Genomic DNA, 21,670 nt, shown 5'->3' with positions numbered 1-21,670 from the left:
AGAGATAGATGTGCAAAAACAGAGAAAACACTTCTGTCACCACTGAGTTATTGGAATAAAATAAATAGATGCATATAAAATAATAACCTATGATAAAATAATAAAATATAACATTTAACAATAATATTATACAATAACTGAGTTACTTAAGTGAGTAAATATATATGTATATATGATACAAAAACATTTTTCTGATTATGATAAACAAACAAAGAACCAAGATGATTTTTTAGAGTTAATAATTTATAAATGTTAGTAAAAGCCCAGAAGCTAGAAAATAAAATAAACGATTATAGTGTTGCGTTTAAACATGTTCTTACGTTTAATGTTGAGGCTTTTCTTTGAAAAGGAATTGGTTTTGTATTTTGAAATTTCTCGAGCTTCACGAACTCCCAGCATTACAAACATTTCCGGGACACGTGGCCGCTGTGTCACAGATATGATGACGTAGTGAGACACGCAGTGAGCCTGAAAAAAGAGAGAGCGAGACTGTAAACAAACCAATGAACCTGGATGCAGTCATTAGTTGATCTCTGGAGTATTTTATTGTGAAAGTCAAACTAATAACCGTGTAGTGTGCTCCTGTTAGTGACGCAAACTTTGATCCAGGAAATAGAGGTTCAACTCCACAAGACCATTTTTAAACTTTCTTACCTGAAGTTCCTCATCGGTTACAGTCTCTGTACTCGACCCCACCAACCTGTCACATCTGTGTCACAGCTCGTAGAGCCACTGATAATTAATAATTTATAATCTTTCATTTCTCAGCAAATGATTTGAAAACAAACAAAATGAACTGCCTGTCACCATATCTAATGGTCAAAGTGTTTCAGTTAGCAGTAATCACACTCCAGTCAGGGGTTCCTCAGGGTTCTGTCCTCGGTCCACTGCTCTTTAACTTCTACATATTCCCACTTGGTACAATCATAAAGAACCACAACATCTCCTGCGGTTCCGTGCAGATGATCTGACCTCTGTCAGCTGCACTGATGACATTAACTGCTGGATGTCTAAAACCAGACAGAGATACTTATACTACTTCATATTTATCATCCCTGTCTCTGAAACAGGCCATTCCATCCTTATACAACTGTTACAGGAGCTTGGTCCGCATAGTCAGCAATAAGTCAGACTGGTTTCTAGTGGGTGTTGGACTCAGCCAGGGCTGCCCTCTGTCATCGATTCTCTTCATAACGTTTATGGACAAAACTTCTAGGTGTAGCCAAGTGGCTGAAGGCTTCACTGGGTGATCTCAGAGTCTCTTCTTTGTTTTTTTGTAAAAAATGTGGTTCTGTTGGCTTCATCGAGTGATGGCCTCCAGCTCGCACTGGAACGGTTTGCAGCCGAGTGTGAAGCAGTGGGAATGAGAATCAGACCTCCAAATCTGAGGCACGGATGACTTCCTGCCATACGTGGAGGAGTATTAATCTCTGTCTCTCTTCCACAGCATGTCTTCATCCTGTCTTCCTTCTCTCACCCCAACCAATCACAGCAGATGGCCCCGCCCCTCCCTGAGCCTGGTTCTGCCGGAGGTTTCTTCCTGTTAAAAGGGAGTTTTTCCTTCCCACTGTCGCCAAAACACTCGCTCATAGGGGGTCATATGATTGTTGGGTTTTTCTTTGTATGTATTATTGTAGGGTCTACCTTACAATATGAAGTGCCTCGAGTTGACTGTTTACCAGAAATTGAAACCACAGTAATAACACTGAGTTTTTTACAGTGAAGGGTGAGATAGGCGAGGGAGGGGAGTGATGACATCAGCAGGAGGAGGAGAGTCAGGCAGAGGGAGGACAGGGAGGAGAGGAGGACAAACAGCATCCTTTATCAGGCAGAGAGGAGGGAGAGAGAGGGAGAGACAAACGCTGGGCAAGCACAAAGGAGGAGAAGAAGAAGACTGATGGTGTCGTTGGAGAGAGCGACGGCCGGAGGAACGAGAGACACTGAGAAAGACAGACAGACAGAGAGAGAGAGAGAGGCGAACAGGAGGAGACTTTAACAACCGTCCTCTGGGCCTGTGTGTGTGTGTGTGTGTGTGTATATGTGTGTGTTGGTGATCAGCTGATTGGAACACACGTATTGGAGGGCGGAGCCATGATGGGCAAGGATTACATGTTGGCCATCATTATAGTCAACTATGATGGTAAGACACACACAATCACACATACATGCAAACAGGGGTCCTGGTGATGCTGCTGCCTAACCAGGACCGGCTAACATGTTTGTCCACAAAAATAAAACACTGCAGCTGCAGCCTGTTAGCATAATCTAATGACCTCTGACCTTTTAACTTCACTGCTCTGACACAGACTCATGATTCTAAACTTGTTAGCTTATGTTCGTCGTGTTAGCATGTTGTCATGATTGAACCTTTGAGCTTTAGCTTCAGTCTGTATTAGTACATCATGTATGTAGCCAGCAAGTGCACCTTTCACACAGTTATTGTCAACGTGGATTATCCAGCTGCAGCAGATAACATCTGTCAGCACAGCCATCACTGTAGTCAAAGTTAAGCTGTCAAATTGATGAATATAAATATAAATATTGCTGGACGCAGAGATGGGGAACAAAGGTTCACAGATATTTAAGAACATTTGTTGTTGTTGTTGTTTGGGGTCTGTTAGCATGATACCATGTGTTAGCCCTAGCCTGCTAAAGTGGATTCACAGCACGGCTCTAGAGTTTGTTTGTGTAGGTATGTGACTACACTGAGTGAAGCATTTTGGGTATATAACCTAAATGCTCACTTTAAGTCTTCCAGCTAACCAACACATGAGTGCTGATTGGAGGAAAAGTAACAAAATAAGCAGAAATAGTCTTCAGTGTTTTTATTGTTAATGCAACCTTTTTTGTTAGCTTTACTAGCTAACTGACTGACCTTCTGGCGTTCGGGCACACTCATTGGCTGGACAGACGAGGACACACTCCGGGGTCCTCATTAGGCCCCAAAACATTTTAGAGAGGGACAGGAAAACACAGAGGGACACAACAAAGTCTAAAGAAGGACGGTGGTGTTTGTCCTCCATCACTCTGATGTCTTTAAAAGGGTCATTATGAGCTAAAGCTCCGCTGCAGTCGGTACACAGGACGCTCAGGTCACAGCCTGTAAAGTCAGCTGTTTGTATCCAGGGCTGGATTAGACCCAGAGCTGCCATCATTTCTCATATATATGAATTCATTAAATATAAAGTGTTGAACTATTAGTTCCATTTCTATTATTCATACCATTTAAAACAGTGAGGTTACACATGTACAAAATAATATTCCAAATACAGATTAGAAAATGAATTAAAAAAAGCAAAGGCTGATTTTTTCTTAAAAAAACAAACAAAAAGAAAACAAAAAATAACAAAAATTTGTAACTTTGACCAACAGATGGAGTCTCTCTGCTGATTCCTCAAAACAGATGAAACATAAATACAGAAATAAAGTAATTTAATAAAACGCATTATTATTATTATTATTATTGTTGTTGTTGTTGTTGTTGTAAAGGAAACTTCCCAAACACGAGATAATCAAAGTATTTCTTATATTCTTATCTTATTCGTTGTTGTTGGTGTCTCAGTCCTTCCATCAGACCTGAACCAGCAGAAGCTCAACGTTCAGCTTCAACATGAACATTTATGAGACAAACCTTTAGACTGAGTTCATGCTCAGCAGGCGTCTCTCTCTCTGTTTGGGGAAACAGACTAAAATAAAGGTTTGGATGAGCGTGACTTTAAACTTTAATCTTAATCTGAAACACGTGTGACTATATATCAGGAATATGAAATTCCCCGCCCCACGTGACTGAATGTAAGCGTCTCATTTGTCTGTGTCGACTTCTGAATCATTTGAAGCTGTGTATAAACTCACAATCACAGGTAACTGTTGTCAGGTAAGTTATGGAGTGAAATCTAACACAATCAGCGCTCTGGGCTGCTGTGGGAACGTTTCAGGCTGTAGCTCTGCTGGTCAGCACCATGGCCCCGCCTCCCCGTCTCAGGCTGAGCGTATCGTTGTCTTTTAATCAGCCCATTCAGCGTCTCGTGTCTCGGAGCACTTATTAATTATTCACAGCTTCTCTGGTTTCCTCTCTTCCTCTAACGCAGTCTGACCTCCGATCACCGTCAGCCTCTCCTGTTGTAGTTTTTACAGATATATCAGGAATAAAACAGGAACATTCAGAGCTCAGAGTCAGCAGTGTGTTAGCAGAGCAGGAGGACTGAAGGACACAGGGTGGTGGACGTGTCCATGCTCGGGGGACAGCTCATAGAAACATACAGAATAACCCAGGACCCTGCAGGGAACCAGAGAAACAGCTCGTTCAGAATCTGCCTGAGAAAACGTCTGAGTTTCAGATCCACGGACGCACATCTGAACATCGGTGACTCAGTGCAGAGAGCAGCCAATCACAGAGCACTCAGCTGCCTTTAAAAGGACACTTTCATTAAATGTGAGCTGGTAAATGTATCTATACATAAGTGCAACAGCTCACTTTATTGAATTTAAAATGATTATAAGTGCCGTCACTTTAAAAGTGAACAGATCCAGTTGTGATGTGTCAGCGCTGGCTGAGTGTGCATGGACGTGTCCTCTGCAGCAGACGTAAACCTGCAGAGGACGAGACGGCATTGCTGATGTCCCGGGATCGATACCTGATCTGATGATGGGCAGAGCGGTGCTTTAAAGCAGCTGGGTGGTGTCTCTGAGCTGTGAGGTGATGGATGTCTGAGCACAGTTTGTGAACTCAAAGCTGGAGCTGACAGTGAACGCAGCACGTTTCAGACAGAGCTGCACACAAAACTGTTTGACTGCATGAACAGTTTGTCTGAACTCTGCACATCAAGCAGTTTGAACATTTTCACATCTGAAAGAAGTTTGACAACACGATTAGAGATGAGTGCAGTAATGGGATTACTTTGGCTAGTGCTTTATTTGAACCCTGACTCACATTTATGGATGGAGTAACACTCATCATCATCATCATCATCATCATGGGGTACATTGTTGCTTGGTGCTAGTTGGTTTAAACAGAAGACTAAAATAATTTAAGAATATTTAGGATTTTGTAAAATCTTCAACGAGGGTTTTCAAACTCAAAGTAAACTTTATTGTCATCTCTGCAGTGGACAGTTCAGTATGTAGAGACGAGACGACGAGGCTCCACTTCCATACAGTGCAAAAGAACAACATATAGGAAGAGTACGAATAAGAAGAATAAACATATAATCACTCTGAGACTGAGGTAAGGGGAGTAAATGTACACTTTGAGGTAAAAGGGTTAATAACAGTCTAAAATTTACAATTGAGATTTAAAGTGACTTTGAAGTGGTTTAAAAGATAAAGGTAAAGATAAGATGACCTTTATTAGTCCCACAGGTGGGAAATTTGTTTTGTTACAGCAAAAGTGCAAAGTTATGTAGCAGAAATTAGAAAACACTGGGATGCAATAAAATAAAATAAAATACTATAAACAATAGAATAAAAATAGAATAATATAAACAATAGAATAAAATAGAATACAAATACTATATAGAACTGAGTAAGAAAATACAAAAGTACAACTTTGTCAGAGAAAGAATTGCACATATAGCAGTCTTATTTCACATGTGAGGGTTTGATCAGCTGCAAAAGTCTTTGTTGTGGAGTCTGACAGCAGTGGGGAGGAAAGACCTGCGAAATCTCTCCGTCCCACACCGTGGGTGCCGCAGCCACTGAAGGAGCTGCTCAGTGCTGTCAGAGTCTCCTGCATGGGGTGGGAGATGTTGTCCAACAGGGATGACAGCTTAGCCGCCATTCTCCTGTCACTCACCACCTCCACTGGGTCCAGGGGGCATCCTAGAACAGAGCTGGGCCTTCGGATCAGCCTGTTCAGTCTCTTCCTGTCTCCAGCAGAGATGTTGCCGCCCCAGCAGACCACACCATAGAAGATGGCTGAGGCCACCACAGATGACCAACGTAGCAGCTTTACAGTTTACAGTGTGAAATAAAGTGATCATCATGAGCAGGATTGTCCATAGAGCAGCATCCAGCAGTGGTCTGTGGAGTCCAATAGAGTCAGTTTACAATTTGTGTGGGTGTGTGTGGTGGGGGGAGTGGGGGAGCTTGTGGTGAGTTCAGCAGTCTGATGGCTTGTGGGAAAAAGCTGTCCCACAGTCTGGAGGATCGGGCCCCACTGCTGCGATAGCGTCTGCCGGATGGGAGGAGAAAAGAGTCGGTGTGAGGGGTCACACACGATGCAGGAGGCCTGACTGATGCAGTGTTTGTGAAAGATGCAGCAGAGGGAGAGATGTTCCGATGATGTTGGCAGCTGCTTTGACGATCCGATGTAGCTGGCTGAGGTCGCCAGCTACATCCACTGCTGTGACCTGCAGGGGGCGCTGTTAAAAATATTTACTGATATAGACAATACAAAAGGGTCTAAATGTGAAGGCGCACATTCATTGGCTAATCAGTCGATCACAGTTTGTCAGCCAATGAACGTACTCCTGTCGATGCTCCAGTCTATCACACGTGTGACTGAAATGAGCGACTCACAAACAGAATATGAACCACACACATCGCCCACTGGTGGCCATCAGATTGAATGCAGGTTAAAGCCCCGCCCATGTTCTCAGAGACAGAAGCTTGCTCCATCTTTTAAACTGTTCACATTTACCTGTTTTGTGTCCCTGCAGACAACATCTGGACAGACCAGAACCTGCTGCTGGACCCAGACCTTCCCTCCGGCTGGAGAACCATCAAAGACTCCACGGGAACGTACTACTGGCACGTTCCCACCGGCGCCACCCAGTGGCAACATCCCCGTCTTACAGGGACACCGCAGCTGCTCGATGCCCAGGTGAGAAGAAGCAGACCTGCTCCAGTAAACCTGCTCAGAGTGACCCGGTCACCTCAGGCTTTTCTTCTTCTGTGGTGTCTCAGCAGGAGGAGGCTGGACAGCAGAGCTCCAACGAGGAGACAGAAGGTCCACCTGAGGGCAGGTAACACATACATGTGCAGTATGGGTGATGTGTTCCCACCATGACAGCTTAAAGGTGTCCAGGTCCAGGACACTCAGCTGTCCTTTAAAGAGTGATGACTAAACTGTCCTCACAGTGGACACACATCCTCACAGTGGACACACGTCCTCACAGTGGACACATGTCCTCACAGTGGACACACGTCCTCACAGTGGACACATGTCCTCACAGTGTAAACACGTCCTCACAGTGGACACACATCCTCACAGTGGACACATGTCCTCACAGTGTAAACACGTCCTCACAGTGGACACATGTCCTCAGAGTGTAAACACATCCTCACAGTGGACACACGTCCTCACAGTGGACACATGTCCTCACAGTGTAAACACGTCCTCACAGTGGACACACATCCTCACAGTGGACACACGTCCTCACAGTGGACACATGTCCTCACAGTGTAAACACGTCCTCACAGTGGACACATGTCCTCACAGTGTAAACACGTCCTCGTACAGCTGAAGTCCCGTCACAGCTGTCCCCACTGGTTACAAACATCCCCACAGGTGTGTCCTGGACCCCGACCCTGGTCCTCACTGTAGTTCTGCAGACTTATGAGGACACGCTGATCCTTGTAATCATGAGGACCTGCTGTTTGCACTCTGCACCTGTGCAGGTGATACTGTTTTTGTTTCTCAGGTCTTCGTGGCATGAAGATGACCTCACCAACCACGACCCCGACTCCAAGGTGAGACAGCAACATTAATAATACCTGATTCTGTCAAATAAATAAAAACTCTCTCACTTTAACTCTGACTGGGGCCACAGCGCCCCCTGTGGTTATTGTTCATTTACACAGGTAATAAATTAAGGGCACATTTGACTTCCTGTGTGAACATGATGAAAATGATGGAAAGGTTTCTGGAACAAAGTGTTGAACACAGAAATGAGAGGTCCTCGTTGGTCCAGGATCTATTCTGGTGCTCTAATCTGCACTAATCTCACTCTCTCTCTCTTTGTTTGTGTCTATGTCTCTCGACCACGGTTTTATTGAGCATTAATCTGATTTAATCTCTCTGCCTCCGTGTCCTGGTTTCTGTTTGTCAAACAAAAAACCTACTGTCTGTCTCCACCCGTCTCCCCCTCCACATCTCTCCCTCTCCACCTGTCTCCCTCTCCACCCGTCTCCCCCTCCACATCTCTCCCCCTCCACCTGTCTCCCTCTCCACCTGTCTCCCCCTCCACATCTCTCGCCCTCCACCTGTCTCCCTCTCCGTCTCACTCTCCACCTGTCTCCCCTCCACCTCTCCCCCCTCCACCTGTCTCCCCTCCACATCTCTCCCCTCCACCTGTCTCCCTCTCCGTCTCACTCTCCACCTCTCCCCCTCCACCCGTCTCCCCCTCCACCTGTCTCCCCTCTACATGTCTCCCCTCCACCTGTCTCCCCTCCACATCGCTCCCCCCACCTGTCTCCCTCTCCGTCTCACTCTCCACCTGTCTCCCCTCCACCTCTCCCCCCTCCACCTGTCTCCCCTCTACATGTCTCCCCCTCCACCTGTCTCCCTCTCCACCTGTCTCCCCTCCACCTGTCTCCCCCCTCCGTCTCACTCTCCACCTGTCTCCCCTCCACCTCTCCCCCTCCACCTGTCTCCCCTCCACATCTCTCCCCTCCACCTGTCTCCCCTCCGTCTCACTCTCCACCTGTCTCCCCTCCACCTCTCCCCCCCCACCTGTCTCCCCTCCACATCTCTCCCCTCCACCTGTCTCCCTCTCCACCTGTCTCCCCTCCACATCTCTCCCCTCCACCTGTCTCTCCCTCCACCTGTCTCCCCCTCCACCTCTCTCCCCCTCCACCTGTTTCCCCTTCCACCTCTCTCCCCCTCCACCTGTCTCCCCCTCTACATGTCCAGTGTTTTGCCGTGCGCTCCCTCGGCTGGCTGCAGGTGGAGGAGGAGGACCTTTCTCCTGGTCGCAGCAGCCTCGCTGTTAGTAACGTCATCCAGCAGCTGTCTCACTGCAGCAGCCCCGAGCAGAGAGACCGGCTGGGTGCCTGGGGGGAGGTGAGACACCTCTGCTGCCCTCCTGTGGCAGGATGCAGGAAGTGCACGTGTATCAGGGGCGGATCTAGAGAAATTTTCTTAGGGTGGCAAAATCAAAGCCCTTTTTCCCCCCAAACACATATGCAGGTGGTTAAAATGATTCAAATGCAGTAAGTATACACGTTTTTCATATAAATATAGTCTATAACTTAATTATTGTCTGTAGCCCACATAATTACACACTTTAGTTGCATAAAACATGTGAGTTTTGATGTTATGTACTGTATAGCCTGTATAATAAATAAATATGTAGCCCAATAAGTATGAAATCCAGAAAGCTACACAACATGGGGCGGTTCATTAACAAACACAAGTCTAACTTAAGTTTCACTGTTTTTTGTTAGAAATCAATCACATTGTTACAGCTTAAATTACACAAAATGTCAGAAATCTGCACTGTCATGAACAAAAATTTAAACCTAATTTTTCATGATTTGTTGGATTAACCCACTGAGGTCTGAAATACAACCGGCCATTTTTGACTCCTTTTGAGTTTACGTTTGTATTTCACCCTCAAATTGTTTCATTTTATTTTTTCCCCCTGCCTTGTTTGGTATCTTTTCAGCTCAACTGAATTTAGTTTTTTTTTTTTTTTCACTGACATACTGCATTAGTATTACTGATCTGAAATCACACAAAGAACTTAAAATCCTAGTAGTATTTTTTTACTGTAAAAAAAGTAAATTTTTATAACTTGAAATGCAAATATAAATTATACATTTTGTAAACATATACAACTATTTATCTAAAAATGCAGCCAATACACCTGCCGTTTTTTTTTTTCATTTTGTACAACCATTTAAAAATATTACTAAAACTAAAGTGAGAGAACAATCAGGTGTCGCAATAAGATGCCCCACAAATGATGTGTGCCAGTAAAAAAAGTTTGTCCACCAAAACACAGAGGAGAACAGCACAGGGACAAACCTGCAGGCCTGACAACAGCAGGTGTATCACTCCGCTGGTTTTCTACTTAGTGACAGTGTTTACATTGCAAATGTGCCTTTGTGACATTTATTAGTGCCCTCACTGACACACAAAACAAAACAACGACTACACAACTCTCTCGCTCTCTCTCTCTCACTCGCTCGCTCTGTCTCGCTGCCGTTACCGTCACTCCCAAAACTCTCCCCTCTTCCTAAACAACCAAATCCCACGTGTTGACTTTTTTTTAATTGGTCGACATGGTGCATTTTTCCACCGATAGCAAAGAGGTGGCTTTTTTTTTTTTTCTTTCTTTACTGTTTTCGCGCTGTCCTTAGAAAACGCTTAAAACACACACACACAAAAACGTGACGACAGTATTTAGAAAAAAGCGTGGCTTATATATATTATCATAACTCTGGATTTACTGGCCTGTAATTAAAATTTTAAAACTTTGAAGTCCGAACTTTCAATGTGGGTTGAAATAGAGACTCAGCGTGGCTGCAGCTTGTTGCTGTGTCAGCTTACATCAGTCATGTGATTTGGAGGTGCAGCGTGTCCGTGGACCACAGAGGGTTAATAACACTCACCTTCCTTCCATTTCCAGAGTGTAACATCCAACCAAATGTGTAAAATCCAAAATTCCCATGGTGTTGTTCAAAATGTGCCCTGGCACAATCATAAGCATGGCTTGCTGCTGACAACAAGAAAAAAGCCGCTCCTGCTATGGGCTGAACCATTTGTTAATGGTGGAGGGGGGGACACTATGCAATATATTCAGTTTTAGCATTTATATTCACTGTTGACTGTAACTACGCTCAAACTGTTAATGCTATCTTATTTTAATAAACAACACTGTCATATGCAAAACTGGGGTGGCACTTGGGGTGGCAAGGGATCATTTTAGGGTGGCAGTTGCCACCCCATGCCACCCTTCTAGATCCGCCCCTGACGTGTGTCCTGTGGAACCTGTTTATCAGCGGTTTGATGCACCTGTCCATCCACCTGTCTGTCTGCAGGGCCGCGAGATGATGCTAGTTCTGAAAAAAGACACCTTGACCCTGTTGGACCCATTAGACCACACCCCTCTGCACTGTCAGCCAATCATCAATATCCGTGTTTGGGGGGTGGGCTGCAACAATGGCAGGTGAGCCAATCAGAGACCGTATTTCCCCGCTTCCTGTTTGTGCTTCGCTGAGCTGAACTCCTGGTTTGTGCTCCTGCATGCTTCGGTTTGTTTACACTAACTCTCTGTGTTTCTTTGCCACGCCCCCCTCACACCTGGGCAGGGACAGGTAAACCACTACCCTTACACTCACAGCCTCCTCCACATGTCAGGGTCATTTATTGAGTTCAGCTGCTGATCACCACCTGATCGGTCCGCTGTGTGTGTGTGTGTGTGTGTGTGTGTGTGTGGTGCATTCAGGGACTTTGCCTTCGTGGCGGGTGATAAGGACAGCTGTGTGCTGAAGTGTCACGTGTTTCGCTGCGACGCTCCAGCCAAAGCCATCGCCACAGCGCTGCATGAGATGTGCTCAAAGGTCAGTGGAGGTCACCCACATCTGAGGGTCACCTGCAGCTCAGGGTCAACTACAGCTGTGGGTCAGCTGGTTTACCTGAGAGGTCAGAGGTCAGCGTTTTTTACTTCTCTACACTCTGTGTTTAGATGATGTCTGAAAAGGCCCTGATGAGGCCGTCCCGCTCCCTGACCATGGAGAGCATCTCACCTGAGGACCTGCCGAGACAAGGTGAGTCACCTGGTGTGCGTCCTTAGTGTAGACGCTGCGCTCTGATTGGTCCTGCACTAATTTTGGCTGATTACTGATCTTGCTGTTGTTTCAGTGGAGTTTCTGGAGGCAGTGCGGCAGCAGGTGCAGAAGTTTGAGGTCCAGTACATCGGCAACCTGCCGGTGTCCCGAGCCATGGGTAGGACATAAACACACCTGTCACACCTGGGCTGAGCTCAACCATTAATACGCATTCACTGGAAACACTGGTGCTTTGGACCATGATATACACTCATGCACAGCACGCACATAGAGGTGGACAATGACACATCACCGCCATCATTCAGACAACCATGATGCAGACTTTTAGCTTTAATTCAAGCGACTTAACAAAATACTGCTCTAATTATTTAGGATCATTTTTATACACGGCTCCCATTTTCAGCGCTTCCAAAGTAACAACATGAGACCAGGTGAGTCCTGCTCATGAAACCTGGAAATGCACGGATCAGCTGAGTGACCTGAAACGGGGCTGAAGCACCACAGAGAACATCTGACGTGGACGATCGCAGATGTCGAGGTCTCCGATCAGGAGGGGCCTCCGTGGAAATAAAACCCTCTGTGAATGTTTAGTGTAACCAGGAGGAGTGTTTTCTTAATGGAGTATATTGTGTGATTAAAAGGTTAAAGGTCGCTGATGTGTGTCGCAGGTATGGAGGTGTTGAACCGAGCGATAGAAAGCATCATGAACTCCACAGACCGAGACGACTGGGAGCCGACGGTGATCCACGTCACCGATAACGTCCTGTCTCTGTGGAAAGGAGAGGTACAGTCCTCGATGCACATAGACCTCAGGTCAAAGGTCATCATGGCTGTGTTTAACCCTCCTCCTCTCATGCTGACAGGACGGCGACGAGCCCTTCTGGGAGTGTCAGGTACGCTTCCTCACCTTTCTGGGCGTCGGTCACGACAGCCACACCTTCGCAGTGATTGTGGACGGCGGCACGCAGCAGTTCGAATGTCACGTGTTCTGGTGTGAACCGGACGCTGGGATCATCTCCGAGGCCGTCCAGGCTGCGTGCATGGTGAGAGATGCTGACATTACACTGATCACCTGATTCACACTCCTTACAGTCTGTTTCAAAGAGAAAAGTCAGATTAACCTCCAAGAACAGAGTTTTGGTTTGAGGAGTTTGTTGATATATTGGATAAATATTGATCATAAGAATAAATCATTCCTGTGGCGCCCTCTGTTGGCTGCCGTTGCTCCTTCAGGTCCAGTATCAGAAGTGTCTGGTGGCTCAGACTCCTCCCCCAAGGACCAAATCATGGCGTGCAAACCCATCAAAGGTGAAACGGGCCAACTCCATGGATGGCGCCGCCTTCCCTCCCCTCACATCCCGTCACCATGGCAGCAGCAGCTCCAGTGTGATGGCGCAGAGGATGGCGAAGGGTAGCGGCAGCAGCAGCAGTGTGAGGAAGGGCATGATGGCGTTTTTTGAAACTTTCCGCAACAAACAGGCCGCCACGTCCTAATGATGAAGGCGGGACCACCAGAGCCCACAGGGGTCAGGGTCGCTGATTCTCCAGATATGTTACCCCTGACCACATTGGGCCTCCAGACCGGCCTCTGATTGGCTGAACTCTGTGGACATAGGGCTCTGGTGGTCCGCCTGGCTGAGTGACATCACCAGCAACTCCAGAACACGATGCTTGCCAAAGGACCACAAACACACCTGAATCAGTCGCTGTGATTCAGCCTCTCCTGTTGGTGCAGGTGATCAGCAGGATGAGTGAAGGATGAATTTATCAATCAAAGTCGATCAAAACCTCCACCAACACGTCCAAAAGTTTAAAGGCTACCAGGTTCATCGCTGAAAACATCCATCCACACCATAAACAAGGCTGAGCCCTGACCTTTGACCCCTTCAGCTCCATCTGTGCACATAGAACCGAGGTTATGAGTCGTAACTGAAGTTCTGTTTCTTGTTTCCTGTTTCCTGTCGTCACAGCTCCTCCCCTTGAGGGGCGGAGTCACATCTGCTCCTCTTAGTGGATTTGGATCAAGTTTCCATCATCAGATTAACTGTGAGGCGTTTGATTTGAGAGGTAACATCATCAGTCACTGTGTGTGACTGCCACAGCCTCATCTGAACTCTGTGCTGCTTTCCAGGGTCTGTCACCACTACAAGCACAAACGAGGGAGGAGCAGAGGAGGTGCCGATCGGCTCAAAGGGCAACAGTGAAAATCAGCCCACGTTAGTAAAAAGGACCGCTTCACATCCAAAGCCTGGGTGGAGGAAGACTTCCTGTAAACAGAGGACACGTAGCAATAACTGTAGAGACACGTCTGTTTGTTCTGCTTTGAGCTTCATTATTTAGGCATCGTGTTTTAAAGCTGCACTGACTAACTCGGCCACCAGAGGGCGACGAACACGTGCTGGAGAAACAGACTGAAGATAAACTGGCCTGTTTCCTGTGCTGAAAGCAGCAGTTTGCATGCAGGCATGAACTGAAACAAATGCCACGCCCACAGTGACATCTGACTCTCCTTCTGCTTCCTGATTGGCTGACGTACCTTTAAATAGAAGCTGTGCTGTATTTACTGTTATTAGGTAAGATTGAGTTTCTGAGCGTCTGACAGACTGTCGTTGTGTTTCTTTGCAGTAAAAGTGATCAATGATGTCATGTATAAATGAACCAATAATAAACTGATAAAAACATTTTTTTCTGGTATGAAACTCGAGCAACAGCTGTTTAAAGAAATAACATTTATACGTAAAAAAATTGTATTTATTTTTTACACAGTAAATTAAATAAAAATGTAAAAAAACATTTATAATTAATATAAATATTTTAAAAGTAAGCACAAAAAAATCATACAAATAATAAAAATATTAATAAAATAATAAATCTTATTAATAAAAAATGTAAAACATTATTATCTATGAAACAATAACACATATAATGGAAAAGAAAAATCGATATTATTATTGTTTGTGTAAAACAAAGAAAACAAATAACAAAATAATAAAAACTAGAAACAGTTAAAAACGATTTTAAAAAGTGAAAAATAAAATATTATAAATGTAAAAAAGACAGAAAAACAGAACCGAAAATGAAAAATATTGAAAAATTCAAATACGTTCAAAGATGATAAATTATCAACAAAAAAAATAAAGAGATGAGGCTGAATGTTATTGATCAGTGATCAGTTTGTATGAGCAGATATCTCTGAAGCTGTTTCCAGGGTGACGCCTGAAAGCTGCAGACTTTATTTGGCTTCCTGTGAACCAGTCTGAGCCCAAACCCTGCAGGAAAAACAAACAGGAAGCCACCATCAGTGGAGCAGGAGCAGGAGGAGCAGGAGGAGGAGACCTCTGACCTCACCGCCTCTGCCTCTGACAGCTGTCAGCTCGCCTCAGTCCGTCAGTCGTCTGTCAGCTCACCGGAGAGAAAATCAATGCTTTAGCAGAAGTTTGTCTTCAGCTGGAAGGTGAGTTCAGATTCTGTCACACCAGACTCCATTTAAAAACCACACGTTTAAAGGCTCTGTGATGACTGCATGTTTCTAACAGGCAGGCAGCAGACTGAGGTCAAAGTTTCCTGGATTCTGACGTTTTTTTGCAGTGAGGCGGGTTAAACAGAGACGAACTGAAGAGACGACACTTTGAAACTGTAAAATTCCAGAAGTGTAAAATTAATTAGTTTGGAATTCTTAGGATAGCTTGTAAAACCTTAAATTGCAGGATTCGTGAATGGAGTCTGGTTATTTGGTTAAAATGAACTTTCTGCTAAAAGTTGTCTGATAATAAAGTAATGACGACTAAGTAATTATGGGAAACACTGAGTCCCCGTTCAAACATCTGAAAGCTTATTTGTGTCTCAGCTGGAAGTTTTGTGCTATGCAGACGGTAAATAAGGCTCAGCTGACACCAACAATCCTGAGCGTGAATAAAAACAGTGTTGGCAGAGAGGTGGAGGTCTGTGAGAGCAGATTGGATTATGGAGCTGTGAGGCAGCATTCACTGACCTGACTCTGAATCACGAGACGCGTCAGCACAGCATCCACGCCCAGACAGCGGCTCAGTGTCTCTGCTCTCCTCTCCTACAGCGACACCATCAGCCAACCGTCCCTCCAGGATGAGCGCCGAGCCTCCGCCGTACCGTCCTCACTTCCCCGAGGGACCCTCGGCCCCCGCCATCTCTCCAGGTCTGTCCTCTTTTATCTTTGAGATCACTTCCTGTGTACAACAGTGCTGCACAAGTTTTACTCTGAAAGACACAAAACTCGCAGCCACAGAGGTCAAAGGTTGGCATGTGCCATCACCAAGTAACGCGTTACTGTAATGAGATTACTTTTTTCAAGTAACGAGTAGTAGATTACTGTTACTTTCCCGTAAGCACGCTGCGTTACTGCGTTACTGTCTCATGACAATGACATAAGTGCGTGCAACGTTCGTGGTAACAGACGTGTGCAGATCAATAATGGATAATATGGAGTGCGGGAGAGCATACGACCGTGCAGCGTTTAAAGTGTGGAAGGACTGACCTTACTTTGAGTTTGATTCTGTAAAAAGTGACACAAACATTAGCGTCCGCTCTTCACTCTGCGTGGGAAGAAAACTTCTTTTTACAGCGAAAAACCCCCTAAACTTCAGAGCAAGCACCGAGTGCGCTGCCACGAGAATGTGACATTCACAGAGAAACTCCCGGATCCTCCCACTGACATGATGGCTGTGGCACCGGGCAAACCTCCACCCGCCCCACTCCTGACAAAAAAGGTGACAACAGATTTAAGAGCGACAGGACTCAGAGCTGCTGAGTCTTTGATTTTATTTATTTTCTGCTGTGTTTTACTTGCATCTATTTGAAAGAGTGTAAACACAAAAATGATTTTATTTTATCTGCTGGAATATGCAGAACATAGGTTTAAATGTTCTTCAAGTCAAAGACTGTTGTATATAATTACATTTTTGCTTGATGCAATGTGCATAAAGCTAAAAGATTAAAACTAATAAAACACATTTTAAAAAGAGACTTTTTCATTTGATTACATTTATATGATGGATTATGCATAAAAAGTAGAATTGGGCTGAAAGATCTATCGTTTTATTACCTATTCAGGTTGTAAATCGTGTTTTTAAAAAGTAACTAAGTAACGAAGTAGCTAATTACTTTTGAAAATAAGTAATCAGTAAAGTAACGGGATTACTTTTATAGAGAAGTAATCAGTAATTAATAGTGTTGGGCAAGTTACTTTGAAAAGTAATTGATTATAGTTACTTCTTCAAAAAAGTAACTGAGTTAGTAACTGAGTTACAAGATTCTAAAAGTAATTAATTACTTGAAAAGTAACTAATGCGTTACTTTAAAAAAATGTTTAACCCTCTGGGGTCCAGGGTATAATCGGCCATTTTAACTACTTTTGATTTTCTCTCCACATTTCACCTTTAAAAACTATTTATTTGCCTTGTTTGGTATCATTGTTTTCAGCACAACCTCACGTGTCTGAATTTACAGTCATGTTTACATTTTGACTGTATTAACACAACTGATATAAAATCAGACAAAAAACATAAAATCAGAGTAGAAAAAGTATTTTTACTGTAACAACCACAAACATCTTTAATGAATCATATTTCATAACTTTAAATGAAAATATAAATTGTCAATTTTAAAATCTTTGCACAAGTTTTGCAAACAACAAAGTTATTTGCAGCCATTTACCTTTTACCCCTTTTTTTTATAACCATTTACCAACCATATTTAAATAACAATCAGCTGTTCTGCATTCAATAAGATGCCACACAAATTATTTGTGCCAAATATTTCTGTCCACTATAAAGACTATAAACTATACACAGCAGTCGCCTCATTGTTCTGACACACAACACAAAACTATCCACAACACTACACACTAACTATACAAGACAACACATTAAGTACACACAACAAACACGCTAAACGTCACAAATCTCACATCTCAAAACTCACTCTCTCTCTCGCTGTCACTCCTAAAACTTCCCCCTCTTCCTAAACATCCAAATGTCATGTTGCCATATCACTTTTGATTGGTCGACATGATGCATTTTACCACCAACATGAACGGGCTGATTTGGTTTTGTTTTTTTATTTTTTGCTCATAAGCACAGAGTGCTTGCTAGCGCTGTCCTTAGACAGTAAACATGACGAAACTATTGAGGAAAAAACGCCGCGTATATATTGTTTATACAGGGTGTGGAGTAGGGTGGAAGTGGGCACACAGGCGGCTGAGGTGCGTTCACAGGCTGCTGGGAGAGAAGAATTCAGTTCAGGAAACCTGCAGAATCTGAGTCATTCAGGTGTTTTCAATTCTCAGACTCCAGGGGCCCGTTCTTCGTACCTCGCTTACTACATCCAAGATCAAATCATCGCGCTAACTTTGAGCTCGCTAATCCGGTTCTCCGAACACACCTGTTGTTGACGATTAGTATAGCTGGATGAAGTAATCTGAGATCACTGGGTGGCTTAAAAGGGGCTACGCATCGATAGTAGAAACATTGATCGGCAACCCTGTGATTGGTCGGCGAAGATGTCGAAGGAGTGCGCGCAGTATCTCACGGCAGCAGACCAAGAACTCTTGATTGAGGGATATCAGGAGTTTCAGAGTTTAATTAAAACGCAAGGGAACACTGCAAAGGCTGCAAAAGCAAGGAGAGAGGGCTGGCAGAAAGTTGCTGACAAATTAAACTCGTAAGTAATTTATTATATTATATTACATTATATCCTCTTTCACATTAGAGCCACAACAGGACCCACTAGAACATGGGAACAAGTAAAAGTGAAATATAAGAATATTCTACAGAATGGTAATATTTATCACTTATATTGCTTTTAGTCTCTTGAAAAGAGACCCTGAAATAATCTGTTTGTTTGTTTATAACAGCAACCAAGAAAAGGGCAGAGCAAATAAAGACAGGTGGTGGTCCTGCACCCCCTCGTCACATCCCGGCTTTTTGTACTGTGACATTTATTGACATTGTGGGTTTTTTGTGTGTAGTTTGACATAACACTCCATCACTTTTACCTGTTCCCATGCAAGGGGTGACTGAAGCATGCACAGTAAGTTGGGATATATATATATATATATATATATATATATATATATATAGAGAGAGAGAGAGAGAGAGAGAGAAAGTAAATAATACCCTCACGGGAGAATCGATATCTCTCTATGAGCACACTGTCGCGCTGAGCTAAAGGATCCTGTCTATCCCGCAATATCCGCTAAATTCTGTAAACTCTCCTTATCAATCTTGCACCTTCCTTGCTCGCGTACAAACAGACAGGACATGGCTGCGACAGACTTCCCAAATCCACCTTCGCTTTTATAGTCGTGGTCTCTCATCTTGATTACACGAAGTAATTGACTATTACTACTCTAAAATATGAATTACATCTGAAATAATCAAATACATGTAATAGAATGATTACTAGTACAATTCGCTTTTTTTCGGAAATGACCTGTATGTATCTGTATGAAATCAATAAAAGAATCAAATACTGCATTATCTTTAGTTACATTGATAATATTTATTTATGGACAAACAGTGGCGAAATATCGCTGTTGCTTTCGTATAAATGAAGCGGACATACCTGAGTGGCCGCGATCTAATCCTGTTTACATAAAGTAAACCTGCTCCCGAGCAGGTTTACGCTTACGGATGTGTTGCTATGACAGCAAGTCCCGGATGAGCTTCGGAGAACCGAACGATCCAAGATCACGCGAAATCGTCAACAATCAAATCCGGCTAACTTACTTAGCGAGGTACGAAGAACGGACCCCTGGTTTAAGTATTGATCCTGTTGTTTCTTTACAGCTCTCGCCTGTCAGCCTGGTGTCTTCCCCAGCTCTCCGTACCAGGTACCCAGCATGCACTGCTGCAGCATCCTTTTTTTTTTTTTTTTCATGTGCTATGTGCAGAGGTGTTTTTTTTCTGTTCTCAAACTGATCTCCCTGTTGGAGTCTGGGAGGAGTTATTTTTTTTCTCCTTATCTTTCCTCATGTGGTGCATGTTCCATTGTTATACCCCTCTGACCTGTCTTCCCCATGTGATGTTTTTGTGTAATGTATGTATGGTCGGAGGGTAAGATGGCGCCGCCATTGCGTGCAGTAGGTCGGCAGCCTTATGAAATTTCCCCTTGTGGGACTAATAAAGGTATATCATATCAAATCAAATCAAATCATCACTCAGAGATTACGAAGCTTCTGGTTTTATATTTCTGCGACATTTATGACCCAGAAAAACAAACTTATGACCTTTCAGTTTTAGGATTTAAAAATTCTTTGACTGCATAAAAATAACATTTTTCTTCAAATTAACAAACTGTCACATGACCATCAATGTTACTATGGTAACCACGTGTTTCCTCTGCAGACCTTCCCTCAGTCCTATTACCATGAACATCCAGGTTACATGGCTCCGATGACCCCACAGAGCACCTTTGGGACCCAGTCGGCCTACCAGGGCAGGCTCGAAGGGCCCCCAGGGGCCTCGTACCCACCAAAACACGCAGGCAGGTCAAAGGTCACGATACAGAGAGCTCAGGCAGGGTCAGCACAAACACAGAGTTCTGTGTTTATGTGTCATAGTGGGGAAAAATCTTCCTCTTTTCCTCCATCCTCAGCCTCCACCCTCCCTCCTCTGCACATGCTCAGACCACCTTGAACACATAACCACTCTGCTCTAAAGAAGAAAATACATATAAAACAAGAAAAACAAGGTTTTCTGATTGGCTGTCCCTCACAAACAGGAGGCGGGGCTTCTCTGATGGCTATACAAGGATTTCTCCTCTCTATGACATCATACAGATCCCAAAACAAAAAGAACTGTGCATGTAGAGCCGTCATAATTGATTGTTGTACTGGGTACGCATCCTGCAGTCATGTAACTTCCTGTCCTTCCAGTTTACGTGGTGGATCAGCAGCAGGATCGAGGCGGCGGCAGGAAGTCGTGTCTGGCGGCGTGCTCGACTCTCCTGTGCTGCTGCTGCCTCTGGGACCTGCTGACTCAGCACCTGTGCTGACCTCTGACCTCCTGTCACACAGCAGGTATGAAATCAAACAGTTCAAGTTTGATTTTCTCATCAACACCAAACTGTTTTTATGTTTTTATGTTTCTCCTGCGACAGGCTGTAGACCTGTACAGGTGTAAAGCGCCTCTCCCCCTGTGTAGCTGGGATAGGCTCCACCCCCTGTGACCCTAATAAAGATAAGAGGATGGATGGAAGTTTGTTCAGCATTTGATGATGAACTCGTCACCATCACTCTTGGCTCTCTCTTGACTTCTGAAATGATTAAAATACAAATATTCATGTTTTTGTTGTCGGTGTTTGTTGGTGGACTGAAGTTTTTGAATTCTTCAGTAATAATCAAAATATTTGCTGTTTGTTTGTTTTAAGATGTTAATGTACAAATTGACTGAACTCCAGAAAGTCAGTTTGGGTTTGATGTTTAGGGTTAGGGTCCAGCTTTATTACACACTCCGTGTATTTCATCTGCACTCTGTTAAATAAACTTTTTCAGATTCATTAATGCATCTTTGTTAATATTAAATGCTAAATGGAGTCTCTTCAGGGTTTTTATTTCATGTGTTTCTGATAACAGAAACTGTATTTGAAAAGCCACTCAGCATAAATAACTGATAAGGTTTGAACTTTTATTCAAGGACCACAAACATGAGGTAAAAACTCTTTATTTTATATATGACGTATGTGATGGTGTTTACAGGACTGCCCTCCTCTGATTGGTTTAGCCTGCTGTCAATCTTCTGCCTGCTGCAGACAGATTCAGTCAAATAAAGTTTTACTTCGTTTTACTGCTGTAATACTCATGTTTGACCACTGAAGGGGGAGACTTTGAATCAACATCAGAATAAAGCTGATAGAAAATAATAAAAGCCGAGGGATGAATTCAACATTCAGAGAGTTTATGAGT

General features: G+C 44.0%; 2 protein-coding genes across 6 annotated transcripts; both read left to right on the top strand.

Annotated features, from left to right (window-relative positions):
• The first annotated feature begins 1,812 nt into the window (after positions 1-1,812).
• Positions 1,813-20,238, top strand: apbb3 (amyloid beta (A4) precursor protein-binding, family B, member 3). 5 transcript variants are annotated; one of them, XM_039617900.1, is made up of 18 exons: positions 1,813-2,140; positions 6,657-6,820; positions 6,904-6,962; positions 7,641-7,689; positions 8,852-9,001; positions 10,984-11,111; positions 11,254-11,259; positions 11,391-11,505; positions 11,631-11,712; positions 11,807-11,890; positions 12,402-12,517; positions 12,597-12,776; positions 12,967-13,779; positions 13,865-14,306; positions 14,932-15,187; positions 15,806-15,904; positions 19,554-19,597; positions 20,112-20,238. In XM_039617900.1, the coding sequence occupies exons 1-13, from the start codon at positions 2,092-2,094 to the stop codon at positions 13,225-13,227; spliced, it is 1,443 nt and encodes a 480-aa protein (XP_039473834.1). In that variant the 5' UTR covers positions 1,813-2,091; the 3' UTR covers positions 13,228-13,779; positions 13,865-14,306; positions 14,932-15,187; positions 15,806-15,904; positions 19,554-19,597; positions 20,112-20,238. The 5 variants fall into 5 exon arrangements, with proteins under 5 accessions (XP_039473834.1, XP_039473836.1, XP_031597730.1 ...); XM_039617902.1 differs by having other exon boundaries at positions 6,907-6,962; positions 12,967-14,306; XM_031741870.2 differs by having other exon boundaries at positions 12,967-14,306.
• LOC120442238 (cysteine-rich and transmembrane domain-containing protein 1-like) lies at positions 19,193-20,760 on the top strand. Its single transcript, XM_039618197.1, has 4 exons — positions 19,193-19,199; positions 19,554-19,597; positions 20,112-20,250; positions 20,642-20,760. The coding sequence occupies exons 1-4, from the start codon at positions 19,193-19,195 to the stop codon at positions 20,758-20,760; spliced, it is 309 nt and encodes a 102-aa protein (XP_039474131.1).
• The last annotated feature ends 910 nt before the right edge of the window (positions 20,761-21,670 follow it).

Source organism: Oreochromis aureus, linkage group 10 (assembly GCF_013358895.1).
Source record: "Oreochromis aureus strain Israel breed Guangdong linkage group 10, ZZ_aureus, whole genome shotgun sequence".
NCBI lineage: Eukaryota > Metazoa > Chordata > Actinopteri > Cichliformes > Cichlidae > Oreochromis > Oreochromis aureus.
This window is presented reverse-complemented; position numbering and strand designations above follow the sequence as displayed.